The sequence below is a fragment of the Phallusia mammillata genome, chromosome 4 (genome assembly GCF_965637545.1).
Source record: "Phallusia mammillata chromosome 4, kaPhaMamm4.hap1.1, whole genome shotgun sequence".
In the NCBI taxonomy this organism is placed as follows: Eukaryota; Metazoa; Chordata; class Ascidiacea; order Phlebobranchia; family Ascidiidae; genus Phallusia; species Phallusia mammillata.
In genome coordinates, this window is record NC_137255.1 from 2,191,942 (window position 1) to 2,204,598 (window position 12,657).

At 36.7% G+C, this 12,657-nt stretch overlaps 1 protein-coding gene across 3 annotated transcripts in view; it reads right to left on the reverse strand.

The window, feature by feature from the left end:
• Positions 1-12,657, reverse strand: part of LOC145222637 (transient receptor potential cation channel subfamily A member 1 homolog) — a 23,490-nt gene continuing 10,833 nt past the window's right edge. For 2 of the 3 annotated variants that reach the window (XM_080088800.1, XM_080088801.1), the window contains 15 exons: positions 11,665-11,768; positions 9,727-9,836; positions 9,259-9,419; positions 8,114-8,259; positions 7,634-7,705; positions 7,138-7,230; positions 6,870-7,041; positions 5,858-6,000; positions 5,471-5,611; positions 5,203-5,403; positions 4,923-5,063; positions 4,567-4,644; positions 4,364-4,432; positions 3,723-3,902; positions 1-350 (listed from right to left, as the gene is read on the reverse strand). In XM_080088800.1, coding sequence (XP_079944926.1) covers positions 174-350; positions 3,723-3,902; positions 4,364-4,432; positions 4,567-4,644; positions 4,923-5,063; positions 5,203-5,403; positions 5,471-5,611; positions 5,858-6,000; positions 6,870-7,041; positions 7,138-7,230; positions 7,634-7,705; positions 8,114-8,259; positions 9,259-9,419; positions 9,727-9,836; positions 11,665-11,768 — 1,988 coding nt within the window. In that variant the 3' untranslated portion in view covers positions 1-173. The remainder of the gene's footprint in view (positions 351-3,722; positions 3,903-4,363; positions 4,433-4,566; positions 4,645-4,922; positions 5,064-5,202; positions 5,404-5,470; positions 5,612-5,857; positions 6,001-6,869; positions 7,042-7,137; positions 7,231-7,633; positions 7,706-8,113; positions 8,260-9,258; positions 9,420-9,726; positions 9,837-11,664; positions 11,769-12,657) is intronic. The other variant, XM_080088802.1, reaches the window with a different exon arrangement.

Here is a 12,657-nt window from a genome sequence, read left to right on the forward strand (position 1 = left end):
TCCACAGATAATCATATAATTTATTTACATTATTTACAACAATACTTAGCTGAAACCATGGGTTAATCTTTCGTGTTACAAATAAAACATGAAATTAATGAACAGGAAGCAATTGTTCAGTGCACATACGTAAAAACAAATTACAAAACCGATGACATAAGTGGATTATGACGTCACTTGTTGCTGTCGCCATCGTCGTGTCCATCACCGATCTTGAAATGTGACACGATTGATGACACCTTATCGTCCATCGATCTTGAACGGTTGTCAAGGGTTACCACCTTTTCTTTTAGGAAATCGATTTTCTCAGCCAGGGTTTTGACCCGCTGTTTCAGTTTGTCGCGCAAGTTCTAAAAACTTTCTGCATTAGTGCATACGAAAACTGACAATGACATTCAAACTTTTAGACGCCACCCATTGTCAGTAATATTTGGTATTCAACTGCAATTTGGAACTAGAAGGGTGTCTTAGCACATATTGCCCTTGCATTTCCACTATACCCTATTTTAAAACATTGATATATTTCCTATGCTTTTTTTATATTGGGTCCCATACCATCCACTGTCTTTTATAACCTTAGTTGTTTCTGCAAGCAGAAACTCATGGGTCCCCACACATGCAAAGTTGTAGATAATGCATTTCAAGAGATAACCATGTGAAAGTTTAGTGTTGTAAGGTAAAACGCAGTGATCGGGACTGGGCTTAAATAATAATACTATGTAGAGTACAAACTATATAAATTTAGATTCACCCCAGGTATTTTTTGAAGTATGTCCTATTTAACGTTCTTTTTCAAAGAAAAGAAAAAGTAAGTAGTGGCATAATGGGGTAAAACAAAAAATGAATAGCAAATTCTACAAGCTGTCCAATTTTCATTCAATTCGAACATTGTGGAAATGGTTACACATTTTAGAGATTAGTTGGTTAAGTTGTGGTGCTACAGGGCAAAACATAACATTTGAGGACTTAGTATGTTTAATAAACTTTGCAATTTCATATAATTAGGACGTTTTTAAAAAAGTTCATTTATTTTAGGGGGCTAGTTAAGTAAATGTTGGGGCTACAAGGTAAAACACATCAATTGAAGCCTACAAATAGCATAGTCCACATACTACCCAAATTTTATCCAATCCCGACACTGTTTAAAAAACTGACCCATTTTAGGGGGTTAGTAGGGTAACTAATGGGGTCCGACACACAAACTAAAAAAATATGAAACCTCAATGACTCAATCAATAGTACTGCAAAAATTCAGCCCAATCCGCCAATGTTTAAAATTTCGACCACTAGAGGTGTTTTGAGCAACAACCGTTAATGTTTCTTACGCCATAGGGCTGTTAACAACCCCTAACTGTCATGGCACAAAAATGTTCACGCAATCCACAAAGTCACAAACGAGTAACATACAACTGCTTGCCCTTGTAAAACTATTGAGCAACAGAAATCTTTCGTTTGTGGTGCCCAGTAACATACAAATACGTTTTACACTTTTGGGGCTTGTGGGGTAAATGTTGGGGCTACAGGGTTGAACACACCAATCGACATCTATAAATGGCATACTCTATAAGCTATCCAAATTTCAGCCAATTCTGACACTGTTTACAAACTCACCCATTTTAGGGGGTAGCGAGGTAAATACTGGGGTTATTTGGACAAACAAAGTGGGATGCACATCTACATAACTTTATCTACCATCTGTATAAGTTTCAGCCACATCCATCAAACATTTGATGGAAAAACGAGTCTGACAAACTTTGGGAAGAAAATAACCCATTTTAGGGGGCTAGCGGGGTAAATACTGGGGTTATCAACAAAAACAAAGTGGGATGCACATCTACATAACTATATCTATCATCTGTGTAAATTTCAGCCAAATCCATCAAACATTTGATGGAAAAACGAGTCGGACAAACTTTGGGAAGAAAATAACCCATTTTAGGGGCCTAGCTGGGTAAATACTGGGGTTATCAACAAAATCAAAGTGGGATGCACATCTACATAACTATATCTACCATCTGTGTAAATTTCAGCCAAATCGATCAAACATTTGATGGAAAAACGAGTCGGGCAAACTTTAGGGAGAAGAAAAAAGAAAAAAAAAGAAAAAAAAAGAAAATTTGAGTAAAATCAATATGTGTCCCCTTCAGGGAAGGGGACCCCTAATTAAAAGATAGAACGTTTGGATTCAAAACATTTACAGGACGGGTATTTTTTTCGATAGCCGCATAATCCAACTAGACTCTATAAACAAAAGCCCAAAGGATAGATACCATGGAGCAGAGCCCAAAGGATAGATGCCATGGAGCAGTTTTAACCGAGTATATACTGTACACCGCATTAAAACTAGGGCATACAACCGAATTATGATATGCGAAGGGAATACAGCTTACAGCAGGTCAGTTTGTATGAATGCTGTCCTGTGAGATTGACTTGCTTCCGAAAATATTATTGCGTCAGTTTCGTATTGTTACGTGAGTAATGCTAATAATAAAGCAATAGGCACCTGTCCGGACTATCTGTTAGAAGTTAGATTTCAATTTTAAGATTTTAATTTTGGTATTTCCGAAATATCTGGGTACAGATGAGAAGTTTTCAGTCTTGTTCAAATCACGTGAAGCAAACGAGATGCGTTGAAGAGGTTTCTTTAGGACGGCGTCAGTCCAAACTGTTTTTGCTATTTCGAGGCTCATGGTTGGGCAATTACCTTGCCACAGAGGACACTTGAATAACGCTATGGATTGTAACTTCTATGAAACGTGTAAGAATTTCCCTATTTTTTCCAACCCAAATAACTAATAATAACCCCCCCCCCCCCCCCCCCCCCTCAATAAAACTATTACTTAAAACAATTTTGCCTGGGTTTTATTGGGTTTAAAAAAGATTTTGTTTATTGATACGTTTCCAGATGAACATTTTTTATTGTAAGCTAGGTGTCGCACTGCTCTTCAGCGTTCAGGAAGCGAGTTATGACAGAGTCACCCAATGAAAACGCTTTATATTCGGGTTTTAAACCGTCACCTCTTTAAACATGAGCTGCAAGGACAATGATGAAATATTTCGCAACAAGTTAAACCGCAAGCACTAACAAAAATAGTACAAAAATAGTACAAAAATGGCTAATGAGATGAAATTACCGCTTCATGTTCCTGTAGCAATTAAATTGGGTTTTGACTGTGACCTGAAGCTTTAGAGTGAAACTAATTGCCTATCTCCACTCACGAGGCAAAAACTTAAACACAAAATAATCACTCAAGAGGCGATTTTGATCCAGAGCAGCAAAAGGTTAAAGACTACTGGTATCACTCTTGTAAGGTAGGTTAAGTTGCTGAAAACTTGTAAATGTAAAAGGTGTACAACGGAAAACGGTTGAAGAGCACTGCCATAGAGAAATTAACAACAGAGGGGAATCTCAAGTCAACCGATTTAAACAATTATAAATGAATATTAACAGTTTTGATCAGCTAAGAGTGTTACTGGTTTACTGTGCCAAGAATATGTGGGCAAATTTCTTCTAGTTATTCACATTTTTTTCGAAAAAAATATCTAACTAAAGTTTACTTTACCATCGAATAACACAAAATGTTGCCAACTCGCCCACTAGTCAAAGTTTTATTTCGTTTTAGAGACTGCAATACGCAGATAGAACACCAAGCAACATGTTTGTTTGTTAAAAAATACATTTTAACGCTCTAAAATGTTTCGGCTACACTTTTTTGCCTCACCTTTTCAGGGTATAGAGCTTCATTGATTGTCAAGTGAGTCAAGCTTTCCACCGAATGCCACCATTGTATGAAAGCAGAATCTTTGCGATATTTATTTGGAGAAAACTTTCCATTTTTTCTCCATACCCGACGTCTGATAAACAGTGGCAATGTGTACTGGACATCCAAGGTTAGTTTCACCTAAAAAAGAACGTTTAAAAATCAGAAAGTAGTCAAACTAAATTCAACCTTATAGTGCTATTTATTACTTCCATTTATAACTAGTACGTCTGACGGGTAGCTTGCCTGCGCTGCCATTCCACACATATTTATACCACATTATCATTGTACATTGGCTAAATCGTTTTTCTGACCAGAAACACACGTGATGAGTTATAACAAGGAATTGCGATTTAAATGTATATCATGCACAAGTACAGTTAGTTGTTCTTGCATCCGAAAACATACATTTGTTATCTAAATTAATTTGGGTCCTCATTTCTTTCTCGCAAATTACAACTTAACAGTTTCTAGAAGCAAACAAAATTGGTCTATCACACGTGTACTTGCGAAGTGGTACTTGCAATAACCCCTTAATGACCTTTTATTGCAGTAAACACAATCCATTTGCATATTTTGCAAATACATCCTTTCACACTCACCTTCATGGCCAAACTTTCTAGTTGTGCATTTTCTTGTACAGCTTTAATGTCGTCGACAGCAAGACCGACCTGTGAATAGCAGATTCGTACTTAAATGTTTACGTAAGCTTTGAAACAGGGATTTCTGATCGGCGACACTATAATCATTACGTAAGTTCTTTAATTAGTCGGTAACTAAAACGCCACATTTCTAAAACACTTACCAGCAAGTTCATAATGATTATGCTCATTATAATGATAAAGAATACAAAGATGGTGTAAGATATAACTTCGTAGTTTACCTGCGGAATAAAAACGGTAAACTTGTAACGCATGGATGAAAATACATCAATAGATCTAAAGTAGAGACGGACAACACGTCATATAGTTCGAAAAAACAGAACATAGTTTGCAGTGTCTACTCTTTGTCGTAATTGTCAAACAACACTACACTTGCATTTAAAGTTACATGGATGTTTTTAATTTTTACAAAATGTGCAAAATCAACCACCCCTGGTCCTAGTCAATGCAGTAACATTGCCAATGTTTATTGACACAAGTGACAATAGTAATAACCTACAGTTGAAATAGTGATAGTATGGTTATCAGCTCCAGTCTCAATCGCTGCAGGTTCTGCCAGAAATATGTCTTCAAACCCGAATTCCCCGATCATCATAAGTGAAGTCTTGATCACCGCATTCCATGTTCGGCGAAACGCGTACTACATCACAAACTCAATTGTTACATAAAAAGCACAAAATAACCCCAAAAAGTCTTCAACACTATTAACGAAGGCATGTTATACTTTTTTATTAAATAATACTTGTTGGTTTTACGAATTGGCAAACAATCTCACCCACCTGATTCTGCAACAAGCAATGAAAACTGAACGCGAAGCCCAGTATGAAGAGAACGAAAACGAAAAAGAATTTTGTGAACGTCTGAAGGACTTCGGTAAACATCAAAACGTATATTCCAAATGTTGGCAGGTTTCCTACAAACATGATCAAAACCATCCACGATAGAAGAATGCTGACCGCTCCAATCTGCCACTGCCAATCCTGTGAAAAAACAAGTTCAAAGGAAACAAAATAAAGACGAAATAAACAATTTAGGTTAATAACCCACCTCTCTGACACCATAGTAATTTGGTCCAGCTGAGTTTGTGTCAGAATAAACTACGAGAATCGCGAGAATGTAAAGCGAAACTTCCAGCACGTTCGTAAAATTTTGCAAGTAGAAAAACCTTTGTGAGTAAACCTGAGATAACTGGGAAAAAAAACGGAAACGTGGGTTTACAACACAAAAAAACATCACCATAAAACTATTTCTAAAAACAATTTTCCTGGGTTTAATTTTGGGCTAAAAGGTACCGTTTGTTTATTGATACGTTTCCAGATAAAAAAAAGTTATTGTAAGCTAGGTGTTGCACTGTTTGTCAGCGTTCAGGAAATGAGTTAGGACAGAGTCACCGTATCAAAAACATTTTCTATTAATCGGGTTTTAAACCGTCACCTCTTTGAAGAGACTGAAAGCTGCAAAGACAATGATGAAATATTTCGCAATAATTCCCAATGTGCTGTAATGATAGCAACGTCCAAACGAAGACTGCGCTTCAGTAATCATTGCCACGCACGATGACGTCGCGTTCCCCGAATCTTGAGTAAAAATTAGCATATATGCCGTTGTTTGTTTGTTACCATATACAAGCAGACATTTTTAAGGATACCGTTGTTAACATGTGTTATTTTTCCGGGCAAATACGATTAATTTCTCATGGTAATGATAATAAAAAAAAAAATCAGTCTTATGCCTTGAAAAACGAATAACATCACTTGCAAATGAAACTCGACCAATAGAACGCACAATGCTTTTTTTTATAACACCTGCAACATAATGGTCGACTTTGGCTGCCATTTTACTTGATAAACACATCAATCGGCTGGTGCAGGGGTTCCCAACCTTTTTTGCTGCTCGTACCCCTTTGTCAGGTCGGAGCATTCGGCGTACCCCCCAAAAAAATCTGATGGAATTTTTCAGATATATATTGCAAAATTAAATTGCTTTTATAGCTCAATTAAATGTTAAAATGGTATTCACACAAAAATGCAAAAATCACTAAAGGAAATTAACCATTTGTAGCAGATTTACAGCAAAACTACATTGAATGCCTACTTTATCTATGCGTTTAATTCCTAACTTTGTGCTTTGTTGTTTATTGGCGGCAGCAAGTAAAAAAGCATTGTTATGAGACAATGAGGTTTATGACATAATATCATTTACAATTCCAAAATAAAACTGAACTGCGAAATCTGTTTGAAAAGCTGCTCTGTGGCCCAAGGATCTTCGTACCCCTCGATGTTCAATCTCGTACCCCCAGTTGGGAACCACTGGGCTGGTGTATGCCGGCGCCAATGTTATGAGGTAAAAACTAAACATGTTCGTTTATTGTAAAACATATTAAGTTGCAGCAAACCTCTCACAAAGCAAAGTTTATATTCTGAGGGTGCGAAGACAATGAGCTTACCAATGAAATACGGTGGAGGCATCTCCAACATGTAGGCATTAAAGATACCCATGAAAATCAGATACATCAGCAGATTGAGAATATACACAAGCCCCACAAATCTTTTCCACTTCTCATTCAACAGACTAACCACCAGTGGATGGCGCAAAAGATCATTTCTCTTCTCTTCAACCTGCCCATATAAGACAAGGGATCATTTCGCAATAAAAAACAAATCATAGGGTACTGTAGTTGTTCCCCCAGCACATAAAATAACGTTCTCTCTTACCATAATGTTTAATGGGTGATATTTCTTGAGTAGGTTGATATCATCAGTGTATGGAACTGCATGTTTAACCACACGCCCATTGCCATCATAAACCTATCACGTATTATTATGTCAAATCCATAATACAGCTGTTTTTTTAATATTTGACACTAAGGGTGCTTGAAATAAACCCTGTCTGAGATTTTTATATTGCGATCACATATACATTTAAAATTGAACGAAAGCAAAAAGTTTACCAAAAACATATTGTATTTAAGGTATTTACATCGCTAGCAGAAACAAAAGGCTCTGCACACATGTTTACATGCAAACCAGTAATCTATTCACAGATTGAGATTATTTTGCTGGGAACTGATCAAAGCATGAAATGCATTTGTCAAATTTAACTGTTATTTTTACTTTGTTTGTATTTTTGCAGCACATGTGCTAATTTAGACTTCTTCAGTTAAACTAAGTTACTATTATGGTCATTGCTTAACCTGGCCGTCATACTCACCTCGTCGCCTTTGCTATTTTTGGACATTTGAAGGGAAAAATCATCATCCAAAAATTCATAATCAAACTGAACCTGAAAATGAAGAAATAAACCAAGCAGTCACAAACTGTATTTTTGTCTGTGAATAAAAAATATCTAAAAGGATGATTTTTCCACATTGTTATTGCACTGGTCCATTTTAGACGTGCAAGAATGAAATTTAGCAATCTTCATACAGATTTGCAAGTTCCACAAAACACCTAATATTCCGAATATCACTCAAAAATCCAATCCAATTATGGGGGAAGGGACGTTAAATAAACCGACCAATCGATACCAAAAAAACGCAACTGACAAAATTTACCTAAATTACACAATGTGCACTTCGCGCGAATAAAAAGGCTTTTATCCAAACATTTTATCTATTTTTATGACTGTTGCATTATAGTTTTGTAAAAAATTAGCGAATATTTTACGACACAATTTAACTGTTTCCAGCACCTCATAATTTTTATCATCAGCAGCCTTGCTGCTACTTCCGTAATTTTTATCATCTTTTTCTTGTGGGCATTCCATAAACTTTGTGAAAACTTCTTCTGCAATCTCAGGCATTTCCCGAATCAACCTTCTCATGGGTGAGTCAATGTCTTCACAAACCATGCAATAAAAAATGTCTTTTAATTATTGTCAAAATTATTTTGTTTTAAAACATTAGACCACATCGCTTGGCTTAACCAACAAAGCGATTACATTTTTATGTGGCTGTGAAGGAAAAAAAATATGCAGGTGCGTGTGAGGGTTCTGATTTGTTTGGCCGAGGCTGGTGTGGCTGGTGAGAAGCGAAATTAAACAGATGTGCAATTTTCATTTTTATTAAGGTTTACATTTAGACAAACACGATATGCACAGACATTCGAACACCTATCGCTAAGTAAAGCGCCCTTGGTATTGACGCACGACTCGGTTAAGTTAAATTTTGGTTTTACCAACTCTTGTCTCGCTACAACCGGACCTCGCTAACACCAAATGTTTGTTATCAAAGTCACACAGTCATGTCGGAAGTCAATTGTGGCTACATATTTTCCTTTTCAACGTTAGTACAAACAAATAAAAGTAATATTTGTTGGTTTTAATTTAATTTTTAAATGACAAATAGCTGTATTTGTTTGATGCCATAATTTTAAGAGGATATACAACTTTTCCAGTTAAAATAAGTTGCAAAAATGTCCTGCTCAAAGTGTCTAATGGTGGAAAAACAAGTCCTTAATATCAATAATGTAATTTCACGTGCGCACTACAGTTCAAAACACAAGCAAACATATTCAATTCCGGCTTGAAAAATACATGATTGGCAGGCGAAAATAGCTATCGCAAGGCGTCTCAAAGCGAGACATCCAAAATTTGGTCAGTCAGACAAAAAATACAGCTTTATTGTCACGATTTTGTTTCTGTGTCGAGCGTTGCGAAACTTCGTCACCAACTATATTACCGAGATCCTCGCTAAAGATTTTTTTTAGCGAGCTCTTAAAGTTGGCGATTGAGGAAGGCCGCCCAGATTAGTGAGTATGATGGCGTCACAGGTCTAAAGTATGATTACAACGACACCGGAAAAACTTTACGAATTACACCAATAAAATAAAACCTACCCTTTGACCGACCGTAATAAAGTCTGTTGCCTCCTCTGAAAGTTTCTCTCCACTTCTTATGTCCTATTATCAGTCGAACGCACAAAACGTTTTCAGATTCAATTGCAAAATCCAATGCATTCCATCCATCCTCATCTTCCTGGGTTGGATCAGCTTTCAATCTGTCAAATCAAAACAAATAACAGAATAATATTTGTTTTACTCGAAACATGTTTTTTACTTCATGTAGGCAAGTTTCTAAGCCAGCAATTGAATTAAAAATTTCACCCAAAAAACTTGTGCAAGGTCAGGATAGAATCGGTACAGTTATTAGTTTCATTGTTTTATTATACTATCATCCGTTTACACTTTAAATTTATGAAACTTTCGATTTACTCTTTCCAACGCCACAGAAGCACCAACCAGGATGTACAATGCAAATGACAAGACTACCCTGTGTTTCCTGCCCTGTGTAAGCATAACACTCACTCAAGAAGCACATGAACTATCTCAATGTATCCTTTCCAGCAAGCAAGATGAAGTGGAGTTTGTTTCGTTTTGTTCTTGGCATCAATTGGTTCTTCGGCGTTTAAAATCGCCTGTCGAGCACAATTTAACGTTAACCATAGATAACCAAACAATGATTTCTACCATCTGATAACAAAAGTTCTGGAGATTTATTTTTTTTCAAAAGAGGTGTGACACAGTTCAGTGTATTTTGTTAAGTCACAGCGACTGCATTTTCTTACATGTTTACATGAAACAAAGTAGAGCGTTTTCGTTTGAGCATCATTTCTCAACATGCGTTTTTCAAGTAGAAGCGGCTGTGGGCACTCACTACAGTGACACAGATCAACCAACTAAAGTAGAAAAGGGCCTTCGAGTTTTCGAGTCAACTGTAGCCTTAGACTCTCCAGTATGGCATCTTTATTCTTTTTATGAGGTCAATTTATCTGATGACGATTTATCATTACTTGAAAAAGGCCACCAACTATACAGCGTTAGTATTAAAGTAATTAAAACTAGAAGGGTGGCTTAGCACATATTGCCCTTGCATATACACTATAACCTATTTTAAAACATAAATATATTTCCTATGCTTATTTTGCATTGGGTCCCATATTAGTCACCGTCTTTTATAACTTTAGTCGTTTCTGCAGGCAAAAACTCATGGGTCCCCACACATGCAAAGTTGTAGATAATGCATTTCAAGAGATAACCATGCAAAGGTCGGGTGTTGTAAGGTAAAGCACAGTGATCGGCACTGGGCTTAAATAATAATACTATGTAGAATACAAACTATAAAATTAGATTTACCCCAGATATTGGTTAAAGTATGTCCTATTTAACGTTTTAAAAAAACTGACCCATTTTAGGGGGCTAGTAGGGCAACTAATTGGGTTCGACACACAAACTAAAAAATATATGAAAACCACAATGACTCAATCAATAGTACTGCAAAATTTCAGCCCAATCCGCCAATGTTTAAAATGTCGACCACTAGAGGTGTTTTGAGCAACAACCGTTACTGTTTCTGACGTCATAGGGCTGTTAACAAGCCCCTAACTGCCATGGCGCAAAAACGACCACCAAGAAACCCACCAACGAGCAACATACAACTGGTTGCCCTTGTAACACTATTGCTCCAAAGAAATCTTTCGTTTGTGGTGCCCAGTACCATACAAATACGTTTTACACTTTAGGGGCTTGTGGGGTAAATGTTAGGACTACAGGGTTGAACACAACAATTGACACCTATAAATGGCATACTATACAAGAAATCCAAATTTCAGCCAATTCTGACACTGTTTAAAAACTCACCCATTTTAGGGGGCTAGCGGGGTAAATACTGGGGTTATCAACAAAAACAAAGTGGGATGCACATCTACATGAATATATCTACCATCTGTGTAAATTTCAGCCAAATCCATCAAACATTTGATGGAAAAACGAGTCGGACAAACTTCGGGGAAAAAATACCCATTTTAGGGGGCTAGCGGGGTAAATACTGGGGTTATCAACAAAAACAAAGTGGGATGCACATCTACATAACTATATCTACCATCTGTGTAAATTTCAGCCAAATCCATCAAACATTTGATGGAAAAACGAGTCGGACAAACTTTGGGGAGAAAAAAAAGGAAGAAAACAAAAGAAAAAAAAACAAAAAACAATTTGAGTAAAATCAATATGTGTCCCCTTCAGGGAAGGGGACCCATAACAAGTTTCATTTTTGTTTGATGGGTTTTAAAATTGTTGAAAACGCTTGAACTTCTCCATTTACAAACGCTCTGTGGAACACGACATAAATCTGGATTTAGGGTTTGTTGTTTTGTCAGTACAGTGTCACTTAACACTGTCGTTTTCGTATTTTTTTTCTTGATAAAAAATAATCAATACAATTCTTCAAATACAAATTTTACCCACTTTTAGAAGGCTTTCAATAAATGAAATGTTGTGAGACTCTTGGGGTTGCTGACACACCAAATTGTGGAGAGCGGTATTGCCATCATCATCACAAATATTTATATCTGATGTAAAAATATTTCATGCAACTACAGCAACTGGTAAAACAGTGATGTTTACAAGCAAGGATTGCAGTGCGGTACAGTAAGTTAGTACGATACACAGCTAAACAAAAAAGTACGGTATCGTAAACGTGACGCAAAAAATGTACGGTTACGGTATGATGGTACGCACTGGTGGGAGAGCTCCTCTGATTTAAACCCAGAGTGCCAGTTTTACTTTGCTATTGTTAAAAACGTCATCGCTTTATATTTTTGTGATTTGTCGGCTGATCAATAGGCAGTTTGACTGCAGTTACACCGCACGTAATAATGCCAACAAAAAGGGAGATTTGCAATAGAGCAGTTTGTTTAAATGTATCTAAATCTGATTCCAATTGGTTTATTTAAAGGTAGGGTACACTTCAACAGTTTTCGTTATTTGGCATGGTACGCATTTCCCAACGAGGTAAGTGATCAACGTAAAACGCAATTCTTGGGTGCGGGTTTATGAACGTTTGGACCCGATGGAATGAAATTTAATTTATCATATAATCAGCATAGGTGAAATTCGACAATAACGTAAGGATGTAAACAAAAACCTACTTTCATTTGTTTTAAATCAGGTTATTATTATTATTATTATTTTAATTTTGTTTAGCAGTTGTATTTAAAGTTCCTAATTCATCCTGGGAGAAAGATGGGATATTTAACGCCTGGCATAGGGAAAAGCAGTTCATAAAATCAAATTGCCTTCTCAACTACGGTATATGAGCTGTTGTTCTGAACTTGACGTTTCAAACGTTTGAGCCCTGTACCAGTGATGGGGAGACACGAGTCACCTTTTTCAAGGACCTGACTTGAATCTCTGCTGTGAAAAGACTTGACTTGGACTCGTCACACCATGGGACTTGTC